At 48.0% G+C, this 26376-nt stretch overlaps 1 protein-coding gene across 2 annotated transcripts in view; it reads left to right on the top strand.

Annotated features, from left to right (window-relative positions):
• Positions 1-24560, top strand: part of LOC144156331 (uncharacterized) — a 239488-nt gene extending 214928 nt beyond the window's left edge. The window contains exons 12-13 of one of the 2 annotated variants that reach the window (XM_077688314.1): positions 3267-3402; positions 23132-24560. In XM_077688314.1, coding sequence (XP_077544440.1) covers positions 3267-3402; positions 23132-23374 — 379 coding nt within the window. In that variant the 3' untranslated portion in view covers positions 23375-24560. The remainder of the gene's footprint in view (positions 1-3266; positions 3403-23131) is intronic. The other variant, XM_077688315.1, reaches the window with a different exon arrangement.
• The last annotated feature ends 1816 nt before the right edge of the window (positions 24561-26376 follow it).

Here is a 26376-nt window from a genome sequence, read left to right as displayed (position 1 = left end):
GTTTTTGTTTTGTCATCCTGTCAAAGAAGGCAATAAAGAAAAAACATACAGACAGACCAAAATGTTTGAGTTTAAGTAGCCCAAGAAATACTATCGTCTTTAAAAACTTTCAACTCTTATTTTGGACCAGCTCGCTGAGGCGCAACCGCATTACCTATTTTCAACGGTCACTGCATTTAGGCCTCGCGTCGATTCGCTGGCGTACTATGTCTGCTCGAAGGTCGTTGACTCGGAGGAGAGGTTGCAGTGCGTCGCTGTTCAAGCTGGTTCCACAATGTTCGCAGCAAGCTTCGGTCGGCGGGAAGACCTCGCATCAATTCGTGCGCCACACGGTGACATCGGCAAATCATTTCAGGCACGCTAGAGCCCCCGCGACACACGACACCAACTGACAAACATTTTTTACGGATGCGTATTGGAGGGAGAGGTTGAGGAGGAGGAGGAAGAGTAGTGGGACATTTCATACTCCCATTAGGGCCAGCGTGGTATTCAAAGCCAGATACTCCGTTTGGGGGCTTCAAAGACGCATTTCAGCCGATAAACTCCCATTCAGACTAATTTGTGCTTTGTTTGTAGCTTACAAAACATTAATCCCCCTAAAACTAAAAAAATCTGCGGAAATTCAAAGAATTGTCCACTTATGCGTAGCATTCTTATGCCGCTTGTCCAGAGTGTGAGTTCTTGACAGCCAATATTTTTGGTTTTTCGAAATTCTGTTCAACCATTTATCTCCAGTTGCGCTATTTCACCGATTACAGGTGAACTTCCGCCAAATCGGAATTTTTAAGGAAATGCAGAACATTACACGTTTCGCCACTTTTCGCAATTTTTTCTCTGCTCTTCTTATTTTTTCATTCTTCATAATTATGTTCGACCGATTATATCCATTCAAGCTATTGTAACGATTGCAGTTTGAACTTCCGCATAATGTACATTTTTGTGGAAATATGTTCGCCACTTTTTGTTATTTTTTCCGAGTCTTCTTATTTTTTTCTTATATTTAGTTTTTCAAAATTCTGTTCGACCATTTATCTCTGTTTACGCTATTAAACGATTGCAGTTGGAAATTCCCCAAATCTGCATTTTTGTAGGGCGTTCACGGTTCACCACTTTTCGTTATTTCTTGCTTACTTCTTATTTCTTGGTGTTTCGAAATTTTCTTCGACCAATTATCTCCGTTTGCGCTATTACAACGATTGCAGGTGGAACTTCCGGCACATCTGCATTTTTGTAGCAATTCAGGGCGTTACACGGTCCTGGCTGTGGGACAAAGAATGCTACGCTAACACGGCGCCGCCATATGGGACCTGCATCAACGATAAAAAGGCTACACAAGACCGTGCAATTAGATTCACTTTCTCCCATTATTCGTCATTTGGCAGCGTCGCAAACCTCAAATTACGCGCATCCCTTCCTCGCCTTAACCACCTTCGGAATCTCGCAAAACTGGCATTGTTTCACAGGTTTCGCTACTTATTATCTCCAACTCTTATGGCACGTCAAGGTCACATGCATCAATTCGTAGCAAAAATTAAGTACAAGTTTCATACCCTAGCCGGCGTACTCATTTTTTATTCGCACTGCCAAGGAATGGACCAATCTTCCCAATCACGTGGCCAAAGACTTTGACCTGTTTAAGTCATTGCTCACGGCAGCCCGAATTGTATGATGCGCTCGTGTCCCTTTGCTGTTTTTTCTTACATTTTTTTTGTTTTTCCTTCTCTTTGCTTTGCTTTTCTTTTTTTACAGTTCTTTCTGTGTTCATCGTTCTCAGGGCAGCTGGAGTACATGAGTGTTGCGTGCCCATATTATGTTGGCATCTGTTCCTTTTGTGTCGAATGTACAGCTTTTTGTCGCTGTGTGAATGTCAATTCTACGTCTATTTCTACCACTCTAGTGCTGTGGTGTGTCTGACAAGCTGTTTCAACGCGTATTAGGTCTCAATGTAAAACGCGTTCTGCCATGTATTCTTAGTTTTTAATCACTTTCGCATCAGTTTTTTTGAACGTGCCTGATATTTAGGTATTTAGGCTCGAACCCCTCCTCCCTCGTTTCCTGTGCCACTTGTACCACCCCTCGATTAATGCCCCCACCACGGACGCCCTTTAGGTGTGGCAATAAACAAGTGTGTGTGTGTGGGGGGGGGTGGGGAGAGGCGTTTTGTCCAACGTTCGTATCGCCCGTCGCAATGGTCCCGCTGCGCTATAAGCACAATTGCTAGTTATTTCTACAATAATTGCTCGTGGCGGCGCGTTGCATTGGCGTACACATCGCCTTTCGCCTTCCAAGCTCCATGCCCAAGGGCGCTCTTCTAGCACACTTCGCAACGCGGGGGATCGGCCGCCCAATGAGTGCGCGTTTTGCCAGGGACCACAGAATGCCAAGCAGTTGGAAGTTGGCCCCGGGGCGCCGAGAGCATCCGTGGGCGCCTCACAAGAGCGAGCCACATATGGAAAAAGTTCCGCGCACACATGCCTATCGCGAGCCATCGCCCGAGAAACGTTCGCCCCAGATGTCCTTGTTCCGCCTCGCTGCGCTGCGACCGGGTTCACATGCTCCGTCTTCCGTTTCACTACTTAAGCAGCACCGCAGGTCGGTGGCTCGAATTCTGTTTCCTTGTTCAATACTTACTGAGGGCTGACTGGCATTAGAAGCTACCGAGTGTTCAGGGCTGCATACCGAAGTCATTAGTTAGTATAGTCACTGCCTGTCAATAAGGGCCATTGAGGAACGATTTACCTCAGTAGCATGTGAATTTTCGGCAAATTCTCTATTTCATCACATATGCGTATCTCATAACTTCCATTTTTTCAAACAGTAGTCACATAATGTCTTTACCATCGAGCTTCTACCGCAGTGTTGTTCTATTCTAACGCAGTATACAATCTTGATGAAATTTATATTATGAAGTGTTTTTCTGCTGTTACCTCTGTAACAACGAGTATCATGTCCTCACTGTGATCTTACAGTGTGATCTTACGAGGTGAGAAATTCCGTCGAAGAAGTGTTTCACTTCTTCCTTGCACGAAGTCCCTTGGCGCTTGTCGAAAAAGATTAACGCAGCGTTTAGCCTAGTGGGCCACCAGCGCAGTGCCAGGTCACCGAGGAAGCAAATGAAATTTGATTTTGAAGCCCATTCTTTGAAAGCGTGTCGGAAACCGTGTTAAAACTACGATTGAGGCTGCTTTGAGAGCTTGATGCAAGTTGCCGTAGTTCAACATCGCGGCTAGAGATAATTCTTTTTGCTTTGTTTCCCCCAACGGAAGTGAAGTGTCCGCTGCCCAAGAAAACATGGAAGCACAACTGGACAAGCAACGACCCTCACTCCTGTACAGCGCCACCACGCAGAGTGAACTTGTCCCCAAGAGCTCGTCTGAGAAATGTGACTTTCGAAGTGGCCAAGTAAGTATAATCGGCGAGGATACAAGTTATAATTCTCGCTAACCAGTTAGCGGCCTCTCTGTCTCGGCTGACTGTTGTGACGTCAGTAATGAAGCTAGCAGGCAAGAGCATTTGTAATGCGAACGCATTAGGGGACTGGGTAGGTGAAAACCCAGCCTCCCTGGCATATAGACGACGCAGGAGATGGCGAACAGATAGTACACACAATGGCCGACAGCTGAAAGGATAAAAAACAAAGGGCGAAAGAAAGGTGCACTTGGGTCAGGATGAGATTCAAAGTATTGGACCTCTGGGAGCGACACTACACCCCCCCCCCCCCCGCCACAGCTGGGCGGCTCTGGCACGTACTCCGGAGTACTCGTTGCATAATAATTGGTTGAGCGACAAAGTACGTCTCCACTGAATGTCCTCTTTCCTGGGCAGGCAGAGTAACGTTGCAGAGAAGAACAAAGAAAAGATTATATGCGGTCATGAGGAATGCAATGCGGCTGTCCAGTTAGAAACATATGTAAGAACGCTTCCTGGGGAGCGCATGACTACTTTCAGTCAATCAGTCAGTTCGAGCACGCTGATACAGTTAAACCTGGATATAACAAAGTTGTCGAAAATTCGCAAGTTTTCGTTACATGCAGGTCAAGGCTGCCGTGAATGAAGAAGAAAGGAAACCACAATGCTAGACGTCACTGATGGTGAACTCACCCTTCAAGGATTTATTTCACAGTGCAAAGCCGCGTGATTTGCGCCTGCTGCTCTCCCGCAAGCTTAGGCACTACACGGCACTCCAAAGGGGCAAGGTCACTTACCCCCTATTCACAAACGTAACTCAAAGGGACACGGAAGCGAATTTGTCAAGCTCCCGTTTTTGCTTGCACTGCGTAGACTGGCTCAAATTAACACACTTTTCGTCGTTTATCAGGTAGATAAGTAGGTAATTATATTAATTAATGTATAAAGCGCGAAAGAAGAAAAACTACGATGCGCGGTATGCGGCGGCCGCACCAACTAAGTGACGACGGGAGGAGATGCACCGTGATTGGACGATGTCCAAGATTAGCATTCAAGCAAGTTTCAATTTCGATTCTGTAAAACAACATGCTTGACCTCGGACGGCATCGTTGCATGGGCATTCTCGGTATCTCAGTAATCATCGTACCGCGCTTCTGGCATGTTGTCGGCTGTAAAATGCCTAAGATAAGCCTCCCAGGACGGCTTGCAATCGTAGCAACCACTAGTCGAGGCCTACGCACTGGATGAACGCCCTCCGCGTCCCCACAGGCGTTCGAATGCCATGCGATTTTCCCCCATATTTGGAGCTTGCCTCACTCATGCCTGTATCGTAAAAAGTGTGTTTGCGCCAAGCCAAGGGTCTGCTGATTCTGGCCTGTGCCTACTGCCCGCAAGCAGTCGGTGCTTATGGCAACAGCACGCCAACGAGAACTCGCTAGCGCGTCAGTGTCAGCCTGCGCGCGTTCTGTGAACTCGTTCGTGGAGCAGTGAAAGTTACGGCCCGAAAATGGGGAACTCAGAATAGAAAACATCGGTCGAAAACGAAAAATTACGCCCACCTCCCCTCTCGGGAACCCTAGTGTGATGCGACGCTGAAGGGGGCTCCGTTGGGTGTTTCCGTTGGGTCGATTAGTCGAATTGCGTGAAACGCGTAGTGAACGTGAATTGCGTTTCAATCACATCGTTGGGTTCCACGCGCGGGGATGCGGGCGTAGCGCACCCGAAGGAGAGGATACCGCGGAGAGAGAGAGTACTCCACCTGCGCACAGCGCGCAGCGCCGCCCACCGGCGGAGTGAGAGTGCGCTGCGCCACGCGCCCGCAAATGTTGGGCGAGAGTGTTCGCTATCGGAGAGAGGAGAGGGGGTGAGCGGAGGAGAGACGCAGCTGTGCGGACGCGGACAACGACGACGCAGGAAGGACAGGGCCGCCGGCAAGAGATGCTCCTCTCAGCGTCGCATCTAAAAGTCAACTTACAAAAAAAAAAAAAAAAAACAAAAAAAAAAACAAAGTACCCTCAGGGATTCGAACTTTTGACTTGCAAAACAAAATCCTAGCGCTACAGACTACTCGGCCACGGGCCAGCGCTTCCAGCGGTGATAATATAACGTATATAATGTATAACCAGTTTACACTTTTATGTAGTTATAGCATTTCAAGCAGCTTAGGTGACTATTAGTCGTATAGCGCTGTGCAGTAAGCGTCCCCCAAACTTCCACAATATCTCACGTCTAGCAATTTCATTTCTTAGACGGAAACGCGTTCGCAGATGTGTGGTCGTGCTGCTGACCGCTGTGCATGTTCACCCAGCGCAAAAAAAAGTGTTTACTACTCCCTAGTTTTGCGCTGTACGGTAAAAGTTTCAGTTGATTTTATTTCCTTAGTACATATATTGACTTCGCTGACTCTTCTCCCGCCTTCAAGTGGCCTTAGGTTTTCCTACTAGCGTACCAGTCAGCAAAGCTTCGCCTGTGCACTTGTGCAACGCTTGGGTGGAGCGACCCGGACTCGGAGCTTGATACAGTGTACAAACTAACAAAGTAACGAAAGCCACATTCCTTCATTCACAAACGTGTTGTGGCTTAGTTTCAATTGAGCGAGCGAATTGCGACGACCCGTCGGCAGCCGGCGGACTAAACGCTGGGACGACTGACTCTGTCGGAAGGTCGGCGAGCCGAGCAGAAGCGCAGACAATTGCCAGCTCATCTCCTCCTGATGTCACACGAAAACGCCACAGAAAATGGGCGAGGGTGCAGAGAGGAGGACAGCATTTTCGAATTGATTTCTCTACTAAATAAATTCGCGTAAACGCGCTCACAGTGGTCGAAATATGGCCTGTGGACACCGGACGACAATTTGCGCTAGTAATCCCGCAATGTTTGCAAATCACTTCAGTGTCCCTTTAATTACAAGTTTTGACACTTTTCGGTGCCTTAACCGGTTTCAAGAACCAAACGTATGCTGAAAGGGCGCATTTTCGAGGACTTGATGCTCTTTTCCGCACTAAAAATTGTTGATAGGCTGTTAGCTGGGGTACTATACCGGGCGGCGACGTTCTTTTTTCTTGCCGGCGGCGACGGCATTTAAAATTGCGACCTTGTCCTGAAAAGACAGAACTTTTCGTTTTGCGGAAGCAGAACTCATCACCGCCGAACCTACACCGCAAAATAGCAGCGGAGACGCGCGACCACACGCCGACAGGCAGGCATACCACCTAAACAACACCGCATTCACACTGGAAACGCACGGTATTTTGCGGTGCGGGCGAAGTTCGCTAAATTAGTGCATTTCTCCAGCCAGTTTTCCAGAAAAACTGCAAAAAACAATGGCTCATCGCCGTAGCGAATTCGTTACATCAAAGTTAACCGTCGCGGCACCTTCGTTACATAGAGGTCGCGAACGCATGGGTTGCAATGAGGCTGACAATGGGGTATTGGAAAACTTCGTTAAATCCAGAAATTCGTTACATGGACGTTCGTTACATCCAGGGTTACCTGTAGCACAAGTATCAAGTGTACGTACAGTCTTTGTCAAAATTTCGCGGGCCAAGCCGGAAATTGCGCAGGCAGCAAAAAATTCAATGTACAAGCTTACGTCCCGAGCGAGGATGAAACTTTTTATGCAGGAAATCTAGAGAAAGCACCTTTCTTTTTTATTGCCTTAAAATATTTTGTCATATTTAAAGTTTGAATTATTTTTGGTCGAAAAGGCTTTGGATTGGCCCACAAAATTTTGACAAAGGGTGTACATCTCTGGTAACGTCCTCGTTGCTTTGCGGTTAAAACTCAGGGTTGTATCCAGTTATTGTGACTGAGAGAAGAAAAATAATCCGAAGCAAAAGAGGAATGATGATGATAATAAGAGGACCTACGTGTCACCGAATCCCAACGCGGAAGCCAGGCGAGACCAATATCGTGGTTCGCTTCGTCCGGAGAGATAAGCGCCACGCGCTTCTTGCTAAGGCTAGGAAGCAGAAGCTCACAACTAAGCAGCTCGGCTTATCTCAGGCCAACGCAGTGTACGTCAACGAGCATCTTACTCAGGCCAACAAACAGCTGCTTGGTGCCGCTATGGCCCGCAAAAAGGAAGTGGCATGGAAATTTGTCTGGACGAGCGGAGGAAAAGTTTTTGCGCGGAAAGACGAACAAATGGACGCTGTGAGGATACAGGACTTGTCTGATCTGACCAAGATGACGAAATAAGAATGAGACGTTTGCAGCATGCTCGTCACCCCTGAATTGTCACCATGCATTTTCTACCTGCCTGTATTAGATACAAAACCGATCACTTTAATTCTAGCTTTAGCAGTGTCAACAAAAAATTGTTTTCAGCCTTCCATGTTAACATTCTTAGCATGAAAAACAAGCGAGACGAGGTTGATTTATTACTTGGGTCACTGTCGATTGAGTTCGACGTTATGCTTTTCTCATAAACATGGTTTGGCACTGACAGCGATGTGTGCTTCTTCGATAACTATGTTTACAATGGTTTATCCAGGCCCCATGGAAGAGGGGGTGGGCTTGCTGTATATGTTAAAAAATGTAACACACATTCTGTGATTGGCGATGTTACAATCACAAATCCCAATGTTGAATGTTTAGCTATATCTCTCAAGAATATAATCGTTGTTGCTATGTACAGACCCCCTCAGGGTAACAAATCACAATTCTTCGATTTTTTGGAAAGCCTCTTCCTTTTCCTCGACTCCACTAAGCTACCCTTCATTTTAATGGGTGACCTAAACATTGACCTATTATCGGACGCCGCTCATGCAAGGGAATTGCAGAGTCTCCTTTCCTCGTATGCATGTATTAATTATATCACTTTACCGACTAGAATAACTTGCAACACGGCCACATTATTAGACGTTTGTATCTCCAATGTACAGCTTCCGCCCACTGAGTCTGGCGTAATATCTTCCGATATTAGTGACCATTTGCCGATATTTTGCTTCATACCTCACAAAATAAAAGCCATAACAAACACTGTTACCCATATGATCAGAGATTTCAATGATCTTGCGCTCAACGACTTTCACAAACGAATCGAAGATACTAATTGGGAGCCCATATACAAGATCACGGAAGTCAATGCAGCATATTCTGCTTTCATAGATATGTTCATAACCCAATATAACACCGCCTTCCCACAAATAGAAAGAAAAATCATTCCTAAGAAGTTTAAGAATCCTTGGATGAACCAATCACTTTACTCAAGGATCAGGAAGAAAAATAGCATGTATCACGATTTTCTCAACAACAGAAATCTCACTCTACTTGCTGAGTATAAAAAATATCGAAATAAACTCAACAAAGATTTAAAAAACGCGAAATCGGACTACTATGTAAGAAATTTCTCCCGCATTCAAAATGGTAGTCGTAAAGTTTGGCGAGAGGTCAACAACTTGACCAATAAAACCAAATCTATGCAACTTGATGAAATAATCACAGAAAATGGTAAATTACCTGGTCACGAGCTATCAAATGCCCTGAATGACTACTTTATTAATGTCGCTTCTCCAAATTCTGTCACGCAAACTCCTGTAAATAGCTCACTGAGCCTCACCACTCCCTTACTCAATTCTATAGTACTCGCGCCCACAACTCCTCAAGAAGTAGCTACATTGATCTTTTCTTTAATAAATGACGTATCTGCAGGGTACGATGATATAATAGTGATCACGTTAAAGCACGTTTGCGCCATTATATGCGATGTCTTGTCACACATTGCAAATCTAATGCTGTCAACTGGTGTTTTTCCTGAAGATCTCAAATTGGCCCGAGTCGTTCCAGTACATAAAGGAGGCAATATAAATGAACTGTCGAATTACCGACCAATTTCTGTTCTGCCTGTGTTGTCAAAAATTTTTGAAGGTATTATCAATTCTAGGATAGCCGATTTTCTGCACAAATATAATGTGATTGTTGATTCACAATATGGGTTCACGAAAAATAAGACCACAGAGCAAGCACTGTTAGTTGTTAAAGACAAAATAATAGATAATATTGAAAACAAAAAATGTACCCTTGGCCTATTTTTAGATTTTCGCAAGGCATTTGATTGCGTACACCATGAGACCCTTCTGAAGAAACTTTGTAACTATGGGGTTAGAGGTATTGCGTTGAACCTATTGCGGAGTTATCTGAGCAATAGGTCCCAATATGTTCGAACAAATAACATATCCTCTGATATACAGGTGGTTAAGCATGGTGTCCCACAGGGATCAGTACTAGGGCCGTTATTATTCGTTACATATATCAATGACCTAGCCGGCATACATAACTCTCCCGATCTGGTGATGTACGCTGATGACACTAATCTTTTCTTCTCTTCCTGTTCATTACCGGCGCTTCAAAATACGGTCAATGCTTATTTAATCAACCTTCGTTGTTGGTTACACAAGAATAAGCTTAGTTTAAATATAAGCAAAACGAAATATATTATTTTCAAGCCCATCAACACCGTGGAAACTAATTGTTTACATATTCATTATGACAGTATAACAATCAACCAAGTTTCTTCCCAAAAATTTCTTGGTGTGTGGTTTAATGAAAATCTTTCGTGGTCTGTTCATATTTCCAAACTTACTTCTGAACTAAGTAAAATTGTTGGCCTATTTTATAGGATTTCTAATCTACTGCCTGTTTGGTTAAAAGTGTCTATGTATAATGCCCTGTTTTTTTCAAGACTTTCTTATTGTAATCTTGTTTGGGGTACGACCAGGTCTTCCAATTACCAAAAATTACTTGTCCTGCAAAAAAGAGCCTTGCGGGCTATTGAGGGATATTATGGTGCACCACGAAACTTACGCACGCAACCATTGTTTGTAAAACACTCCATATTAAAATCCGACCAAGTGTATTATCTGCGGCTTCTTCAATACATTCACCAGAATCGCTTGTACTCTGTTCCTGATAGCAACATAGGTTACAATCTTCGCGTAGTAAAACTAAGAGTTCCGCGAACGCGAACAAATTACGGTGAACAAAAACTGAGTTGTCAAGTACCCAATGCGCTAAACAAATTCCCCTTTCCTGATGAGTTTTTTCTATCTGGAAACATGTTCAAAAAAAAGATCAAACAGCATCTGATTGAAGGTGAAATTCTAATGTAAAAATGCAGCTTACCGTCTTTGATATATATGCGTATGTGTATGTATGTGTGTATATGGATGTAAGTGTATATATCTATTGTTCTATCTTTTTCCCGCAAGTACTTAAGTCGAATGATTTACTTTATTTCATACGTGTGTACGAAATTGAACTCGCACAAGTATCAATTTGTATTTGCCCATGATTGTGCACATGTTTTGTATTCTAGTAAGTGTTACTGCTTATATATTACTTTTGTATTTTGATTGCTGCCCATTCTATGTATTAAGTGTTACTGCTTATATAGTACTTTTGTATTTTGATTGCTGCCCATTCTATGTATTAAGTGTTTTTGCGCTTGCATCTGTACTACTTACAGGCTTAGGGTACCGAGGCCTCGTCAGGCTTAACCGCCTTTTGCCTCGGTCCCCTCTTTTCTATGAAAAGGAAATAAACTTCACTTCACTTCACTTCACAATTGGACAAACCGCTTTCGCAATCATGGCAGTTCTTAGGTGTCCTCGTATTCGGTGTGTGTGTGTATGTCTTTGGCCGTGCCTGTTGCTCCACGTGTTGGCCGCCGTCAGACTCCGTTTTATTTTATGAAAGATTCCTCTTCACAAGCTTCAATGAACGAACCTGTCATATCTCATTTGCGATTACAAGCTAGCACAAATTTTCAGGCTGCGAAGCAGGTCGGGGATCGGGGAAACCGACTGCTTGTGCACAACCCCGCCGCCGGCGCCGATGCCGCATGCTTCCCCCCGTTTGCGTGATACGGACAGCGGGGGGTTAACGCAATCGCGTGCGGGGTGGCCCGGCTTTTTTCAGCTATAGGAAACAACCGCGCCGCGCTGTGGTGGCAGTGCGCTGTTTGGCGTGGGAGGCGGTCTGTTGTTTGCCGTAGGACCGTCCCGATGGGGTCTCCCATGTGCTGAGCCGTCCCCGTGATTACGATTTCAGCTGTGATTGGTGGCGTTACCCGGTCGCATGGAGTACGGGTGAGGATTAAGAGCGCGGTGCAAAATGTCCCGCGAACTGCTCTGCCCTCTCTCATCCAGCGTTTCTGTTAGGGCACTGTGCGGGAGTAGAGTAGGCGAATCGTGGCAGCCCCTCCATGCGCAACGGGGCTCGAGGGAGAGGCATGCTGGCGGTGGGGCGTGGCTAGTATGTCTCCCTGAATGCGCTTCGCCCTGGCGGTCAAATAGCCGCCGCAAGGTGCGCTGCAATGGTTGGATGGGCTTGACTGATTACCCGCTCCGCCTGTGCTGCATCTGACGCTGAGGGCTCTGCTAGCCCTGACGTACTCGAAGAGAGGCGTCCCGATGCTGGGTACGAAGGTCTAAGTCGTGGAACATGTGCCGTTCATATTCTGGACGCAGGAATTCGTCCAAGAAGAGAGTCCTTAACTGCTCCATAGAATGAGCGCGGTGATCAACGAGCTGCTACCACCTTTCTTTGGCCTCAGCTAACAGCTCCCGAAGCCACGTGTTTTACCATCACGCTGTCATCTGCTCTCGTGTCTGTTTGGTAGCGCTGCAAAATCTCGAGGTATTCCGAGGCGCTTAAGCGGTGTGAGTAACCCACTGTACTGAGGAACACCGTGATTGCTCTGCAAACTAGGCCTGGAGGAGAAAGAATCTCTCCGAACGGGTCTAGTCGTTGGCTGAACATGCAGCGCCGTCGTCACGGTTTCGATCAGCACCGTGCAGCGACATTTCCTGCAGCTGAGGCAAGCTCGACTGCGGAGGGTCGAAGGCTGCCTGCGCGGCCGTGCCGTCGGAGGGAAGGCGCGCGGGAACCAGGCGGTGTTGGATGATAAGGGCCGGGCGGCCTGTGCACGTGGTGAGGTCTTTCAAGCGAGGGCACTCAAATGAGACAGAACGCGGCAACTCGCCGGTACTGCACGGCCGTGTTGGCGCCGAACGGTGCAGTGGCGTGCCCGACGTGCTGGCGGCGTAACCGTGGTGGGGTCACTGCACGGGGGAGCAGATGCGGCGAAGTTGAGCGTGCTTGCAGCGTGTCGTGCGTCAGCGGAGCTCGCACTGCCGCGGCTAGAAGGCCGAGGCGTGTTCTCTCAGTAGGCTGGCAGTAGCGGATCACGTGTTGGATCGCATACACCGAGCAGGCCTGTACCTTCAAGCGACGCTGGGCCACCTTCCAGGGAAAATGACAACTCCGCCCGCGGAGACCGAGGCCATTGAGACGTCATTGTAAACCCGTGTTTGGCGCCAGATTGTGGGGTTCGGGGCTTTAAATGGGCTGTATCGCTGGGCTAGTAAGCCAGAACAGTAAAACCAGAGCCGCGATTCAACACGTGGCATCGCGCGGACGCCGATGAGGGTCCTATCGACTCACCGGCAGGTGCCAATGACGAGCTCAGAGGAAGGCGAGGTCGATGAAGTGCGCTTTACTCCGCAGTAGGTCAAATGTACACTATGTACAAGGAAGCAGCTGTACCGAGCTTGTACGGAGGGCCAATTCCCCACGAGCTCGCTAAGCCATAGCAGAGTCCGTCAATGCTTTTATGCCGCCGGCCTAGTTCGTCTCCTGTGGGGAGACTCGCCTTGCCTGGTGGTCGAGAGTGCGATCGGGCGTTTCGACCCTGCGCGGGGAAAATGCCCCCCGCGCGCAGTTTTACTACTGTGTGGGAGAGAAGGGTCCCAGGGAGGAGGAAGGTGCTCGCAGGCTGATAGGGCAGGCCGGTGGGAAAGGCCGCGTCTTGTCTCGCGCGAGAGTCTGCAAAACTCAGTGCGCTCCTTGCCGCTGCAGGTTGCGGCCCCGTCGGCGGCGCCAGCCTTCTGGCTGTAAGCAAGGCATGGGGACACACGTGGTCCCCCACATATACATTCTCATCATCATCAACCTGTGTACGGCCACTAGACTGCACTGCAAAAGTCTCTCCCATAGATTTCCAATTATCCCGGTCATGTGCTAACTGTGACCAATTTATCCCCGCAAACTTCTTGATCTCATCTGCCCATCTAACTTTCTGCCGCCCGTTACCACGTTTGCCTTGTCTAGGGTGTGGGATTCTACATTTCACACACTAGTGATTTCCACCCCGCAGCCATCCGCGCTCAGCAAACATGCCTTGCGAGCGCCGGGTGCGGACGGGTTCGTTGTTTGCGGAGACAGACAAAGGCAGGAGGCGGCGAGGGCAGAACATCAATGGCAGCATTTATTGCAACGTGCAAAACAAATACACTGCATACAGACTGATCGTAGGCCATAACGGTAACACTGGGAGCGAGGCATTAAACAACGCTAGAGATCGAGATGGTTCGACTCACCGATTGGCATACCGGAGCAGCGGACCGTCGCGCGCGCGAGTGCGGTTGCAGTACCGCAGCTCTCCCGGACGCGTCCCATTGTGGCGCGTTCCCCAGGTCAGGACCAGCGCGCCGAAACGGCCGCGCACTACCGGATCCTCAAGACAAGAGACCGTCCTCTCGTCATGCGACAACCCACCAGACCTCGCCATTTGGTGGCGCTGGTATCGAAGAAGAACTGGTTCTCGGGTAAGGCAGAGGGGAAAAGGGTCAACGCCTCCACCAGGGCGACAACAAACCGTCCGGTCGCTGGCGCTTTCCCGTATGGTTCCCGTAGCGTGAGCGAGGTGCGTTTTGCACGCCGGCCGCGATGGGAAGCTAGCCAGAAAGGGGTTCGCGTGAAAGTCGTGATCCCCACAAGGGATCCACTCTGTTACCCTTAATGACCAACGGCTATCTTGCCTTTGCATTAGATGGCCTGTCCACACCCATTTCTTCTTCTTAATTTCTAATAATATGTCTTCAACACGCGTTTCTTCCCTGAGTAACTCCGCTCTCTTCTTGTCCCTTAATGTTACACCTATCATCTTCCGTTCCATTGCTCGCTGAGTCGTCCTCAATTAATGTTGAACCCTTTAATTGAGCCTCCAAGTTTCTGCCCCGTAGGTGAGTATCGGTAAGATGCAACTGTCGTACACTTTCTTCTTCAGGGACAATAGCAGGCTCCCATTAATTATCTGAGAAGGCCTGTGTAGTGTTTCAGTTTCGGTTTCGATTCGGTTTATGTTGTCTTTACTTGCCACCAGGTGACCTCTGTATATATATGCATGCCTCTAAATAAAAGGCAGTTTTTGGTTGGTGATCGTCGACGACAGTGGTCGCTTCGTCGTTCTTCTGCGGCTTCCGCCGCGATATAACAATGGCGACGAGGATGCGTCTTTTTCGGGGGGCGTAACCACGCCTGCATCTTTTCGACGCCATGAGCTGCATCGGGCTTGCTCCGCCGCCCCCGTTCCTGCCTAAACGCGGCCGCCCTCCTCTTCCGTGGACGCAATGGCACCAAATTTTCGAAAACTACCTGCTGGCATCCGGAGCGTCCGAATTTCCGCCCAAACGTCGCAAGGCCCTGCTGTTACACAGCCTCGGCGTTGAGGGTCAACGTGTCTTCTCCAGTCTACCGCTTCCAACGGATGCCTCCCAGACCGGTGAGTCAACCGCCGACGACAAACTTCCTGAAGCTAGCAAGGCCGCCGACGACAAACTTACTGAAGCTAGCAAGGCCACCGCCGTTCAGCCTTCTGTTTACGACGAAGCTGTAGCCACTTTAACGCAACATTTCACAACCTCAAGCAGTGTCGTCGTAGAAAGGCACCGCTTTCGCCGTCGCATTCAGCACCCAGGGGAGTCTGTTCAGGAGTACGTTGCCGCACTACGTGCGCTCGCCGCTGCATGTTCTTTTGCTTCACCTGAAGACTCGCTTCGTGACCAGTTCGTGGAAGGGGTCTCGTCCCAGCACATTCGCGAACGCCTTCTTCTTGAGGACTCCACCCTCTCGTTCTTCCGAGCAATACAATTAGCGTCACAAATCGAACAGGCTAGTGAGGACCTTCGAGAAATTGCTTCAGGCACCGTCCAGCGTATATCAAAAAGCTCTCGCTCAACGCCGCACGACCGCAGTCGAAATGAACACTGCCCCCGTCCTTCGCGTAGCGACACGCCTCTGCCTGCACCTCGTACCGAAACGCGCCCGCATCCCGACACCCACCAACCTGCTTCATGTACGCGCCCACCCACCTCTTCTTCTTACTGCTACCGTTGTGGTTCGCGCCAGCATCGTGCCGCGTCATCCCGCTGCCCAGCGAAAGGTCAGCGTTGCTATAATTGTGGGCTCATTGGGCACTTTAGTTCAGTATGCAAAAAGAAGCAACAGGACGTTCCTGTCCGCGAGCTTAGCGACCAGAATTTGCCCGACGAAGCTGTGAGCATTCTGTCGGTGACCGCATCTAGCCGCGCCGGTATTCACGTCGAGGTAACAGTCGGGCATGCGCCGTTAACATTTCTTATCGACTCGGGCTCCTCGGTTTCCATTCTGGCGGGTGATCTTTTCGATATGCATTTTGCCGGGCATGCGCTGCTGCTCGCGCCCCGTGTGAAGCTGCTAGATTACTCGAAACAGCCTATCCCCGTGCGAGGATGCTTTTTATCGAAGGTCGTATACAAGGAACGCGAAGCGTCGGTTCTGTTCTACGTTGTTTCGCAAGGCACATCGCTGCTTGGTATTGACGCCATTAAGGCCCTTCAGCTCCAGATTGACGGCTCGTCCCTCCGCTGCCTTGACACTACCGCGTCAACTACTAGTGCTACCAACGTACAAGCCCCAGGCCAGGAGACAGTTTCAACTGCATGCCTTCCAGCAGAGTTGTGCAATGAGTTTGCGTGCCTTTTCGACTCCAGCCTCGGCCTAGCCAAAGGTTTTGTACAGCGTGTCAAAGTTCGGCTCTCAGTTCCGTCTACTGTAGCAAAACTTCGCCGCCTTCCCCTTTCAATCCGAGCTCCGGTATCGGAAGAACTTCGTCGGCTCGAGGAGTTGGATGTGATAGAGCGCATTAATGCGTCAGAATGGGTCTCTCCGATTGTTGTTGTTCAAAAGAAGGATGGAGGTATTCGTGTTTGTGTCGACTTACGGGAGCCTAATAAGGCCGTAGTGACTGATAGCTTTCCTCTTCCACACACCGAAGAACTCCTCCACAGTCTAGTTGGGGCAACTCATTTTTCGAAACTTGACCTCGCATCAGCCTACCACCAGGTTTTGCTCGATCCTGAAAGCCGCGATTTGACCGCTTTCATTACTCACGATGGTCTCTTTCGCTTTAAACGCGTGTGCTTCGGGTTGGCGTCCGCCCCCGCTGCATTTCAACAAATTATGTTCAAAATCCTTCAAGGATGCTCTGGTGTTCTCTTCTATATCGATGACATCATTGTGTTTGGGAAAAATGAAAAGGAACACTTGACCAACCTGATCGCTGTACTACGGCGCATTAAGGAAGCCGAGCTCAAGTTAAACAAGTGCGTATTTGGCGTACAGGAACTTTCCTTCTTGGGACACAAGATCACAGCGCAAGGCATTTCTCCACTGCCGGAAAACATTTCTTCCATTACAAATACTCCTGCGCCAACTGATGCTACTAGTCTCCGTTCTTTTCTTGGTCTGGTCGAGTATTACGCCAAGTTTGTTCCCAGTCTTGCTGATGTGGTAGAACCTATGCGAGCTCTTCTCCGAAAGAACCAACCATTCATTTGGACTGATGCGGTAGATGCCAGTTTCGCCAAAATAAAGTTTCTGCTCTCGTCCAGCCAAGTTCTGCAGATGTTCGATGCGTCCCTTCCGGTCGTAGTGTCCACTGATGCGTCCGATTGCGGACTGGGTGCTGTTCTCCAGCAGGTCGATGGCCACAGGTTGCGAACTGTTTCCTTTGCTTCGCGAACGCTTTCACCTGCGGAGAGGAAATACGGAGTGGGAGAGCGTGAAGCGCTTGCGTGCGTTTGGGCATGCGAGCACTGGCATACGTACTTGTGGGAACGGCATTTCACGTTGCGCACAGACCACCAAGCCTTGGTCTCTCTCCTCTCTTCGCAAGGCACTGGCCGCCGCCCCCTTCGCATCGCACGCTGGTCGGAACGGCTGCTTCGCTACAACTATACTGTAGAGTATCGGAAAGGGTCCGAAAACCAGGTTGCGGATGCCCTTTCTCGCCTTCCAGTTCCGTCTCCGCAGGAAGATGCGTTATTCGAGGAGGTTGTGTCCTTTGTTGAATTACCTTGCCTCACCAAGGAGCAGTTTCAATAGGCCCTTCGTGAAGACTGCAACTTGAAGCAAGTCGCGACTTATGTCGCCACATCTTGGCCTGCACATAAGACGCTCTCAAGTGAACTTCAGCCTTTCTTCTTGGTGCGCGGAGAATTGTCGGTCGTTGACAATTTGCGCCTGCGCGGAGAACGAATCGTCGTTCCTTTGTCTCTCACGCCGCAAGTAATCGCTGCTGCCCACGAAGCTCACCCGGGTATAGTTCGGACAAAAGCTCGACTAAGAGAAAGGTTCTGTTGGCCAGGCATGGATAGACAGGTGGAACTTTCCATCCAGAACTGCAGAATATGTCAGATGGCTGACAAAAGTGCGAAAACTGCTGCTACTCCTTTGCAGCCAGTATCCTTGCCAGAACGCCCATGGGAGAAGCTGGCCGTTGACATCGTCGGCCCTCTGCAGAGAGCACCGCACGACTGCAGATACGCCATTACTCATCGACTACTTTTCGAAATGGCCAGAAGTTCAATTCTGCAGTGAAGTGTCATCCCGCACCGTCATAAACTTTTTGCTTTCGGTGTTCTCCCGTGAGGGTTACCCGGACGTGATAGTATGCGACAATGGGCCCCTGTTTGCCTCTGCGGAGTTCACAAAGTTCCTCAATGATCGCGCCATCCGTCTCGTGCACTCTTCCATTTACTACCCTCAAGCGAACGGACTTGTAGAGCGGTTCAACCGTGTCTTCAAGGATTTCGTACAGGTTGCAATGTTAGAGCAACGTCCGATTCGTCAAGCGGTAACAGACTATTTGGCTATATATCGCTGCACGCCACATGCCACTACGGGTTTTGCACCATCCGTTCTCCTACACGGGCGGCTACCGCGAACACGTCTTGACGTTGTGGGCCACCCATCACCAACTTTCTTCAGCGATCCTGCTTCCGAACTCTGTCGTCTACGCCAACGCGTGAAGAGCAAACAAGGGTACAGCAAGGAGTACACAGACCGTCGCAGGGCCGCGAAGACAACAGTGTCAGTTGGTGATTTTGTGCGAATTAAGAAACCCGGAATATCTGCTAAGGGCGACCTCGCGTTTAGCCACCCACAGAAGGTTGTCCACCAACAAGGCCCATCAACGCTCCGGCTCGACGATGGAAGAACTTGGAACGCTTCGAAGTTATCTAAGGTACCTGCGCCATCAGCCGCGTGGAATCCGCATAACGCTGTCTTCGAACCTGCAACCCCGCCTTTGGCGCCTGAGCGACCCGAGGATCGCTCCTCAATAGCGCAGTCCGAAGCTTCACCAGCTACGCCCACGCTACAAGCTTCAGCGCCAGCTGCGTCGAAGCACCCAGTACCTCAACGTCGGGTCCAGCCTCCGAGGAACAGAAGACCTCCGGATCGATACGGGGACCGTGTGTAGCTGGTGTGTGTGTAGACTGGTGCAGTGACACAACTTGAGTGCTACGTGGACTTTGTGGAGACGTTTCAGTGGTTCTGCAAGCGTGTTTTTCTTGTTTTTTTTTTGTTCCTGAATTGGTTTGTTATGTAGCAGTCGTCGAATGTATGCTGCATAGTTGTACATCAGACATTATTGTGAAGCGCACATGCTATGTGTGATTGTAAATATTTGTAAATATTGTGTATTTTCGTACTAATACTAATCCACTAACAATTACTAACATTGGTCTTTTAAGGAGGGGAATATGTAGTGTTTCAGTTTCGGTTTCGATTCGGTTTATGTTGTCTTTACTTGCCACCAGGTGACCTCTGTATATATATGCATGCCTCTGAATAAAAGGCAGTTTTTGGTTGGTGATCGTCGACGACAGTGGTCGCTTCGTCGTCCTTCTGCGGCTTCCGCCGCGACATAACAGCCTGCCAAATGCACTCCACCCTACTGTTATCATTCTAATAACGTCTGCCTCAAGGCTGGGATGCGGGTTCACAACTTGGCCTAAGTAGACATATTCTCTCACCCCTTCCACTGCCTCTCCACCTATCTCAAACCGCTGTGCTCTCCCGAGGTTATCGAGTGTTACTTTAGTTTTCTGCATGTTGATTTCTAGGGCCACGATTGTACTCTGCTTGTCCAGTGCGGTAATCGTGCTTTGCAATTCGTCCCGCCGCGATACTCAGCAAGGCAACGTCATCAGCAAATCTGAGGTTACTGAGGTATTCTCCATTAACCCCTACGCCTGCCTTTTCCCAATCCAATGTTCTGAATACCTCTTGTAAACATGCTGTGAATATGTCCCCATGTCTGACGCCCTTCCGTAGAGGTATTTTACTGCTCTCCTCATGGAGGATGATGGTAGCTGTGGACCCATTGTAGATATCCTCTAGTATTCTTACATAATGCTCATCTACCCCCTGGTTCCGTAATCCCTGAATGACTGCTGATGTTTCGACCGAGTCAAATGCGTTCTCATCATATATGAAAGTTATATATAGGGGTTGAGTATACTCCGCGCTACTCCCTATCACTTGATTTATAGTGTGAATGTTGTCTATTGTTGATTAGCATTTACGAAATCCTTCTTGTCCACTAGGTTGACTGAAATCTATAAGGTGGCAGAAATTCTGTTAGCCAATACCTTGGTAAGTACGTTGTAGACGACTGACAGTAGGCTGATCGGCCTGTAATTCTTAAAATCTTTCATGTCACCTTTCTTATCGAGTAGCATGATGTTCTCGTTCTTCCAAGGTTTCGGTGCACTCGCGGTCATTAGGCATTGCGTATACAGGTTTACCAGTTTTTCGAGCACAATTTGCCCGCCATCCTTCAAGGGGTTTGCTGTTGTCTGATCCTTGGTGCCTCGCCCCCTTGCATTTCTTTCAAAGCCTTCTCTACTTCTCTCTTCTTTGGTGGGATGCCTACCTCCTCAGAACTGCTTCCGCGTTCGGTATTATCATGGATGTTGCGGCTACTGTACGAGTATAAATCTCTATAGAACTCCTCGGCTACTATGACTTTGTGATGACATTGCCTTGCTTGTCTTTTTATGCATACATCGATTTTTTCCCCAAGCCTATGACGCCTATTTACTGGTTTCAGGCTGCCTTCGTTCTTTACAGCATGCTCAATCCTCTCCATAATATACTTCCTTATGTCAGTTGTCTTATGCTTATTAACTTCGAAAGCTCCGGCAGTTCTATTCTCTCAACTTGGCTGGAGACGGTCACGCTTTGCTGTTTACTAATTAAATCTTTCGTCTCCTGGGAACATTTTCCAGTATCCTGTTTAGCGATCGTACCTCCGACTTCTGCATACTCATGATAATGCGTGTAAGATTGTCGTAAAACTCTGCTTCCTCGGTTACAGCTGAATATCGGTTCTGCAGCACGATCCTGAATTCTTAAACTTTCCGTGTTACTGTTAGCTCATTGATCGGCTTCATTCGGACTAGCTTGTTACGGTCTCTCCTCAAATATAGCCTAATTCGAGATCTTTCCATACGGTGGTCACTACACATCACCCTTCTGAGAACTTTCACATCCTGCACGACGGCAGCGTTATCGCGTAGTATGAAGTCTATTTCATTTTTATGCTCCCCATTAGGGCTTCTCCACGTGCACTTTGGTGCTCTCCCGCTTCCGGAAGAAGGTATTCATGATGCATACATTATTACGGTATGTGAACTCTACTAAAAAGTTCCCTCTGTTATTCGAAAAACACAAGCCATAGTTTTGAACTGCCTCGTACCCAGCCTGCTTCTTGGCTACTTTAGCATTGAGGTTTCCCATAACTATGGTATACTGTGTTTTTACTTGAGTCATTGCCGATTCCAGTTATCCATAGAAGCGTCGTCATGGATGGGTGTAGGCGCGTACCCCTGTACCACCTTGAATTTGTACGTTTACTAGACCTAATTACAAGACAGACTACTCTTTCGTAAATGCTATAATATTCGTCTGTTTTCAGCTATGCTTTTATTGACTTGAAATCCCACTCCCAGTTTTCTTCTGTTCACGAGACCACGGTAACACAGGGCGTGTCCATTTTTCAGCCCTGTAAAGGCTTCACCTGTCCTAACCTCGCTAAGCCCTATTACATCCCATTGAATGCCCTTTAATTCCTCGAACAACACCTCTAGACCCGCCTCACTAAATAACGTTCTCGTGTTAAACATAAGTTTCAGGTTCCAATGGTAGACTGTCCGAATCAAGGGATTCTTAGCGCCCTCTGGTGCGTCCCAGGTCTGACTGCCGCCATGATCAGTTGCTTCGCAGCCGCTGGGGACTGAGGGTCGAAAGTTAATTGGCGTATTCACGGGAGGTTGTGGCCATTACTACATCAGGGTGGGAAATCCTGCTCTGGTGAGGCAGTGCGTTACCGGCAATACTCGTCGGGATCAGACCGCACCTCAAGCCTCCATCAGCAATTTCAACACGCGGATTTTTTTATCTGGTGGGGATTGTGCGGCACCGGGATTCGAACCATGGTCCTTTTTGCACGCGAGGCGGATGCTCTACCTCTACCCCAACGCCACAAATTACAGCTGCCCAATCAAGGTAGAACGAAATAGAGGCTCAAGCGTTAGTCTCGGACGAGAAAGAAGTCCAGAAGTAACAGAAAATGTTATATTCTCCGTAAATGTGCGCAGTAAACGAGTATTCCTTGCTGCTACATTTATGTCGCAAGATAAAGGAATCCACCATCTCACGATTAGTCGTGAGATTCCTTTTTTATGCGGCCCGTCTGTCCACTACTGGGAAATCGTTTGCTTCTGTGCATAAAAACGACATCTGCGCTGCCATGTGGAATAAATGCCGTCAAAAATGTTCGTTGTTCTCCTGGTTTGTGCGGAAACTGCGTCTTTGCCGGGCTCACTGGCGAGGTCATACGGCGATGAAAAGAGGAGAAATGGGTGGTGGAGATGAGGAGAGACAAACGCACTGACTGACGCAGGAACGCGCACACAACACTCGCACGGAAGTATATAGTTAGAGGAACCGTTCGGAGAATTTTGTTGACGCCGCAGTTACAGTGAAAGGGCACCAGAGCCCTTGTAGCCCTGCTAGTGAGGGCGGTCGAGTGCCACAGGCCGACGCCGTCTGCGTTCCAGGCGACCATACCAAGGAATCCCACAGTCGTCTTCCTGATGAACCGTGAGGTAGTAAAGCGAGGACACACACACAGCACGAGTTCGATGTCCTCACCGTATACAATCGTGACAGAAAACGGAGGTAACTCGTCATGTCTGGTGCAGGTGGTTGGCGAAAGTAACGTTGAGGCGTATACGGTTTACAATCGCTCCCTGACGTTTGCCCGTCATACGGCATTCGGAAAGTGCTGGCGTGATAAATTTTAAACTGTGGCTGTTAATTTTTACGTTTGGGTGAATTTTGGCAAAAAATGCATTTGTAAGCAGCAGGATAGGAGCTGGTGGAAGTGGATAGGGGAGGTGTTCACTTTGCATTGCACATAAATAGGCTGATGGTGATGGTATATATTTATGCCCAAATTATTGTTTCTAGTCAGAAATCAATGTATTTTTTTTGTGGAGAGAGTGGCGGTAGCATCAGTGAGCGTGACCTTTTACTTGTGTCCATACAGAGCGCCACTTCACCTGGCGCACCACCTGGCGCACCACCTGGCGCTTTGTCGCCGCTGCGACTGGGCGGCCCGAGCTTGCCTCCGACGGGCCCATTGGCGCCGCAAGAGGATTTCGCTCCTGCCTTGCCACCACGCACAGCCAGGAACAAGCGTAGCCTATGGTTATTGGCGCAACCAGCGGACCCTGGCCGCGCAACCACCATGCTGCGTCGCATCGTAGAAAACGTCCGACACCCCAAATGAGTTTGGTGTGGTAATAAAATACAGGTGTGGTGGTAAAATACAGATAAAATTTGAGAGAGACTTAAGAGTTGAGATTCGCCAGCTCCGCAATGAGCAAAAAAAAACATGATCCAAAGCATTGAATTCTTACACCGCTATAGAAGAACTAAATAAAAGTTTAAAAGCTGAAATTGCCTAGAATGCTAAGTTGAGGAGTGAAAATGAAGCTCTGCGTACTAGATCCACAACTTTTGAAAAAAAAAAACGCTCAGTCGCAAACAAAAACAGGCGCATCATAAATCAAGAAAGTACTCGAGGAACTGTAATGTTGAAATTCAAAGTGTCGAGAAGCCCAAGAGCGAACAGGTCATTAACATTGTTTCACGGATTGGTACTACTATCGTTAAGCCTATAACGGCTTCCGATATCGATTTTTGCCGTCGGATGTGGACAAGGAATCTTGAAAAAACTAACATTGTCGTGCAGTTTAAAGGAGCCATGAAGAGAAAATACAACTTTGTTTAGTTTGAAAGAACGAGGATTCAGTATCTCACTCAGCTCAATTACAGCCACAAAAGTTGTTTTTTTAACGAAAAAAACGCAAGAAATATTTAAAAACTTTCAAATTTTGCGCCACAGTGACGTGTTATGAGCAAGGATGACGTCATACGGGCCAACAATAAAACATAATTTTCAGTGCGTTAACTGCACGTTAGCATTCAAGTGATGCGGTCAAGTGGAACTAGATGCCCCATTACAGACGTCCAGTCATGTGTTGTCGCCACAGGTCAGTTAGGCGGCCGCCAAACGCACCAACAAGGTTCATTGACGTCATAGAAAAGTTGCGGGAAATTGGCTAGGGGGTCGCGACTGCTTCAAACGTTTTCTTTAATATCTCCGTTATTTGTTCGAAGATTGCGATGATGTTGGTATCATTGTTATCGGGACTAAGCACTCTTTCTAATAAACCCAACGTGCATTTTGTCTTCATGGCTCCTTTAAACTTCGTGCGAAACGTGACATAACGCTGGGAAAGGCCAAGAAAACAAGTCTGTCTAACTCGCAAATCGGGCTTGACAGCCCGAATGCCGTCTTCGTCAATAAGCATTTGTGTTCAACTTTTAAACGACTTCTTGGCATGGCTATCAGACGCAAGCAAGAACGCCATTGGAGATCCGTGTGGACATTCGGTTCCAGGGTATTTGCGAGGCAATCTGACAATGCTGCCATGATTCGGATCACCGATGAGGCTGAACTTGATACAATACCCTAGGTTGTATTAATTAAACACGCTGGTGTTGCACTCAAGCGGAAAATCCAGCAAAATAAATTTTCACCAATTTGTTTTAACAGCGAGGCTGTTTAGCAAATCGTCATTTTTCGTGTCTGCAGTAAAAAATACCAAGAAATCGCCGAGCGCGCGCACGTAAGCGCGGGCCTAGGGGCGACCGCCCGGCAGATAGCAAAACCAAGAAAACGCCTAGCGCTCGTAGGTGCGTGCCTCGCGACAACCGCGCAGCGTCCCCTGCGCAAGTTTAGCAAACCAAGTATACCGACTTAGGGCGATCGGCCAAGATTGCGGTGACCGCCCGGCAATTATAAAAACCAAGAAAATGCCTAGCGCTCGCGTGTGCGTATCTCGCGGCGACCGCCAAGCTTCTCCGGCACATGTTTGTCAAGGCAAGCAAAACCCCTTACGCAGATTGGCCAAGATTGGCAAAAAAAAAAAAAAGAAACTCCAGCGCTCGCCGTAATCGTTGCAACACTTTCTCGGAACGAGAAAGGCACGTCGTAGAGTACGCCCCTCCAAGGCGATGTCCAATGATTATCACTTCAAAAAAAAAATGAAGGAAGCTCAAATTGATAGCAACCATGATGGAGTAAAGGTCGTTGCGGCAGCGAAGAAGAAGGAAATCGGCTGCACTCGTAAACTGAAACCGTCGTGATGGTCGTAAAGGTTGCGTACAGCTTCACTACCTTGAAGTCTTACACGTTAGCGTGAGCTTCCTTCATTTTTTGCCACAACAGATCATCCGTATTTCCGCTCCGTTCTGCATCCGAACTCCTACTCAGCTTCTTCTAAGCGTGAAGAAATATCGGAAAAAGAAGGCAACAGGTTTGTAGCAAATCGAAGCAGCAAGTACGCACACTCTAAACTTTTTTTCCACCCATATACTCCCTAGAGGTTCTTTTTCGCCTGTCCTCTAGTGATCCTCCTTGTAGGAGTTTTTTTTACTACATGGAACAGGGAGGTTTTGTTTACCTCCTCAAAACAGGGTGTTTTTAGGTGATAGAAAGGAGGTAGTTAGGGAGTGTTAAGAAATGTTAGGGAGAATTTAAGGAGATCAAAATGGAGTATTCTTTACTTCCTCAAGGCGTTTTTAAGTGATGTTTATGGACTTTTTAGGCGGTTGAATAGGAGCTTATTATGGCTCCCTTGGGAAGTACTTATGTTATTTTAGGGGCGTTTTGAGGAGGTTCAAGGGAAGCATTTACTTCTTTTGCATGGAGTTTTACGTTTTGTAGGCCTCGCGAGGGGAGTTTTTAGGAGGTTCAAGGGAAGCATATATTTCTTTTGAATGGAGTTTTGCAAAGCTGGGGCGGTTTTGTAGGCCTTCCGAAAGGAGTTTTTTCAAGGCCACAAGGGAGAGTTTCTAGTTCCCTGCGGGAGTAATGATTTCACACGGTTTTGCTCGGTTTCAGGTTTATTTCAAACGAACTTTCGCATACAAGTTTACATGGTACATGGTGTACACAAGGAGGCTCCGAAATAAAAACTTAGGGCGACCTCCTATAAGAAAGCAAAAATGGTAAATTGCTAAAAACACGCCAGTTAGGAATGGAAGACAGCAATAGAATGCTAGTTGAACAAACCGTAGAATTAATATTACTACAAGAACTGGAAATACGCGAAAAACAAAGATAGGCGCAAACACAACCACATGGTAAGTGAAATCATTATATAATAATAGCGGATCAAGAACGCGTCAGTACTTATCAGAACTTATCAGAACGCATCAGCA

This window comes from Haemaphysalis longicornis, unplaced genomic scaffold (genome assembly GCF_048455015.1).
Source record: "Haemaphysalis longicornis isolate Haplotype H1 unplaced genomic scaffold, Haemaphysalis longicornis Haplotype H1 scaffold_1, whole genome shotgun sequence".
Classification (NCBI taxonomy): Eukaryota; Metazoa; Arthropoda; class Arachnida; order Ixodida; family Ixodidae; genus Haemaphysalis; species Haemaphysalis longicornis.
This window is presented reverse-complemented; position numbering and strand designations above follow the sequence as displayed.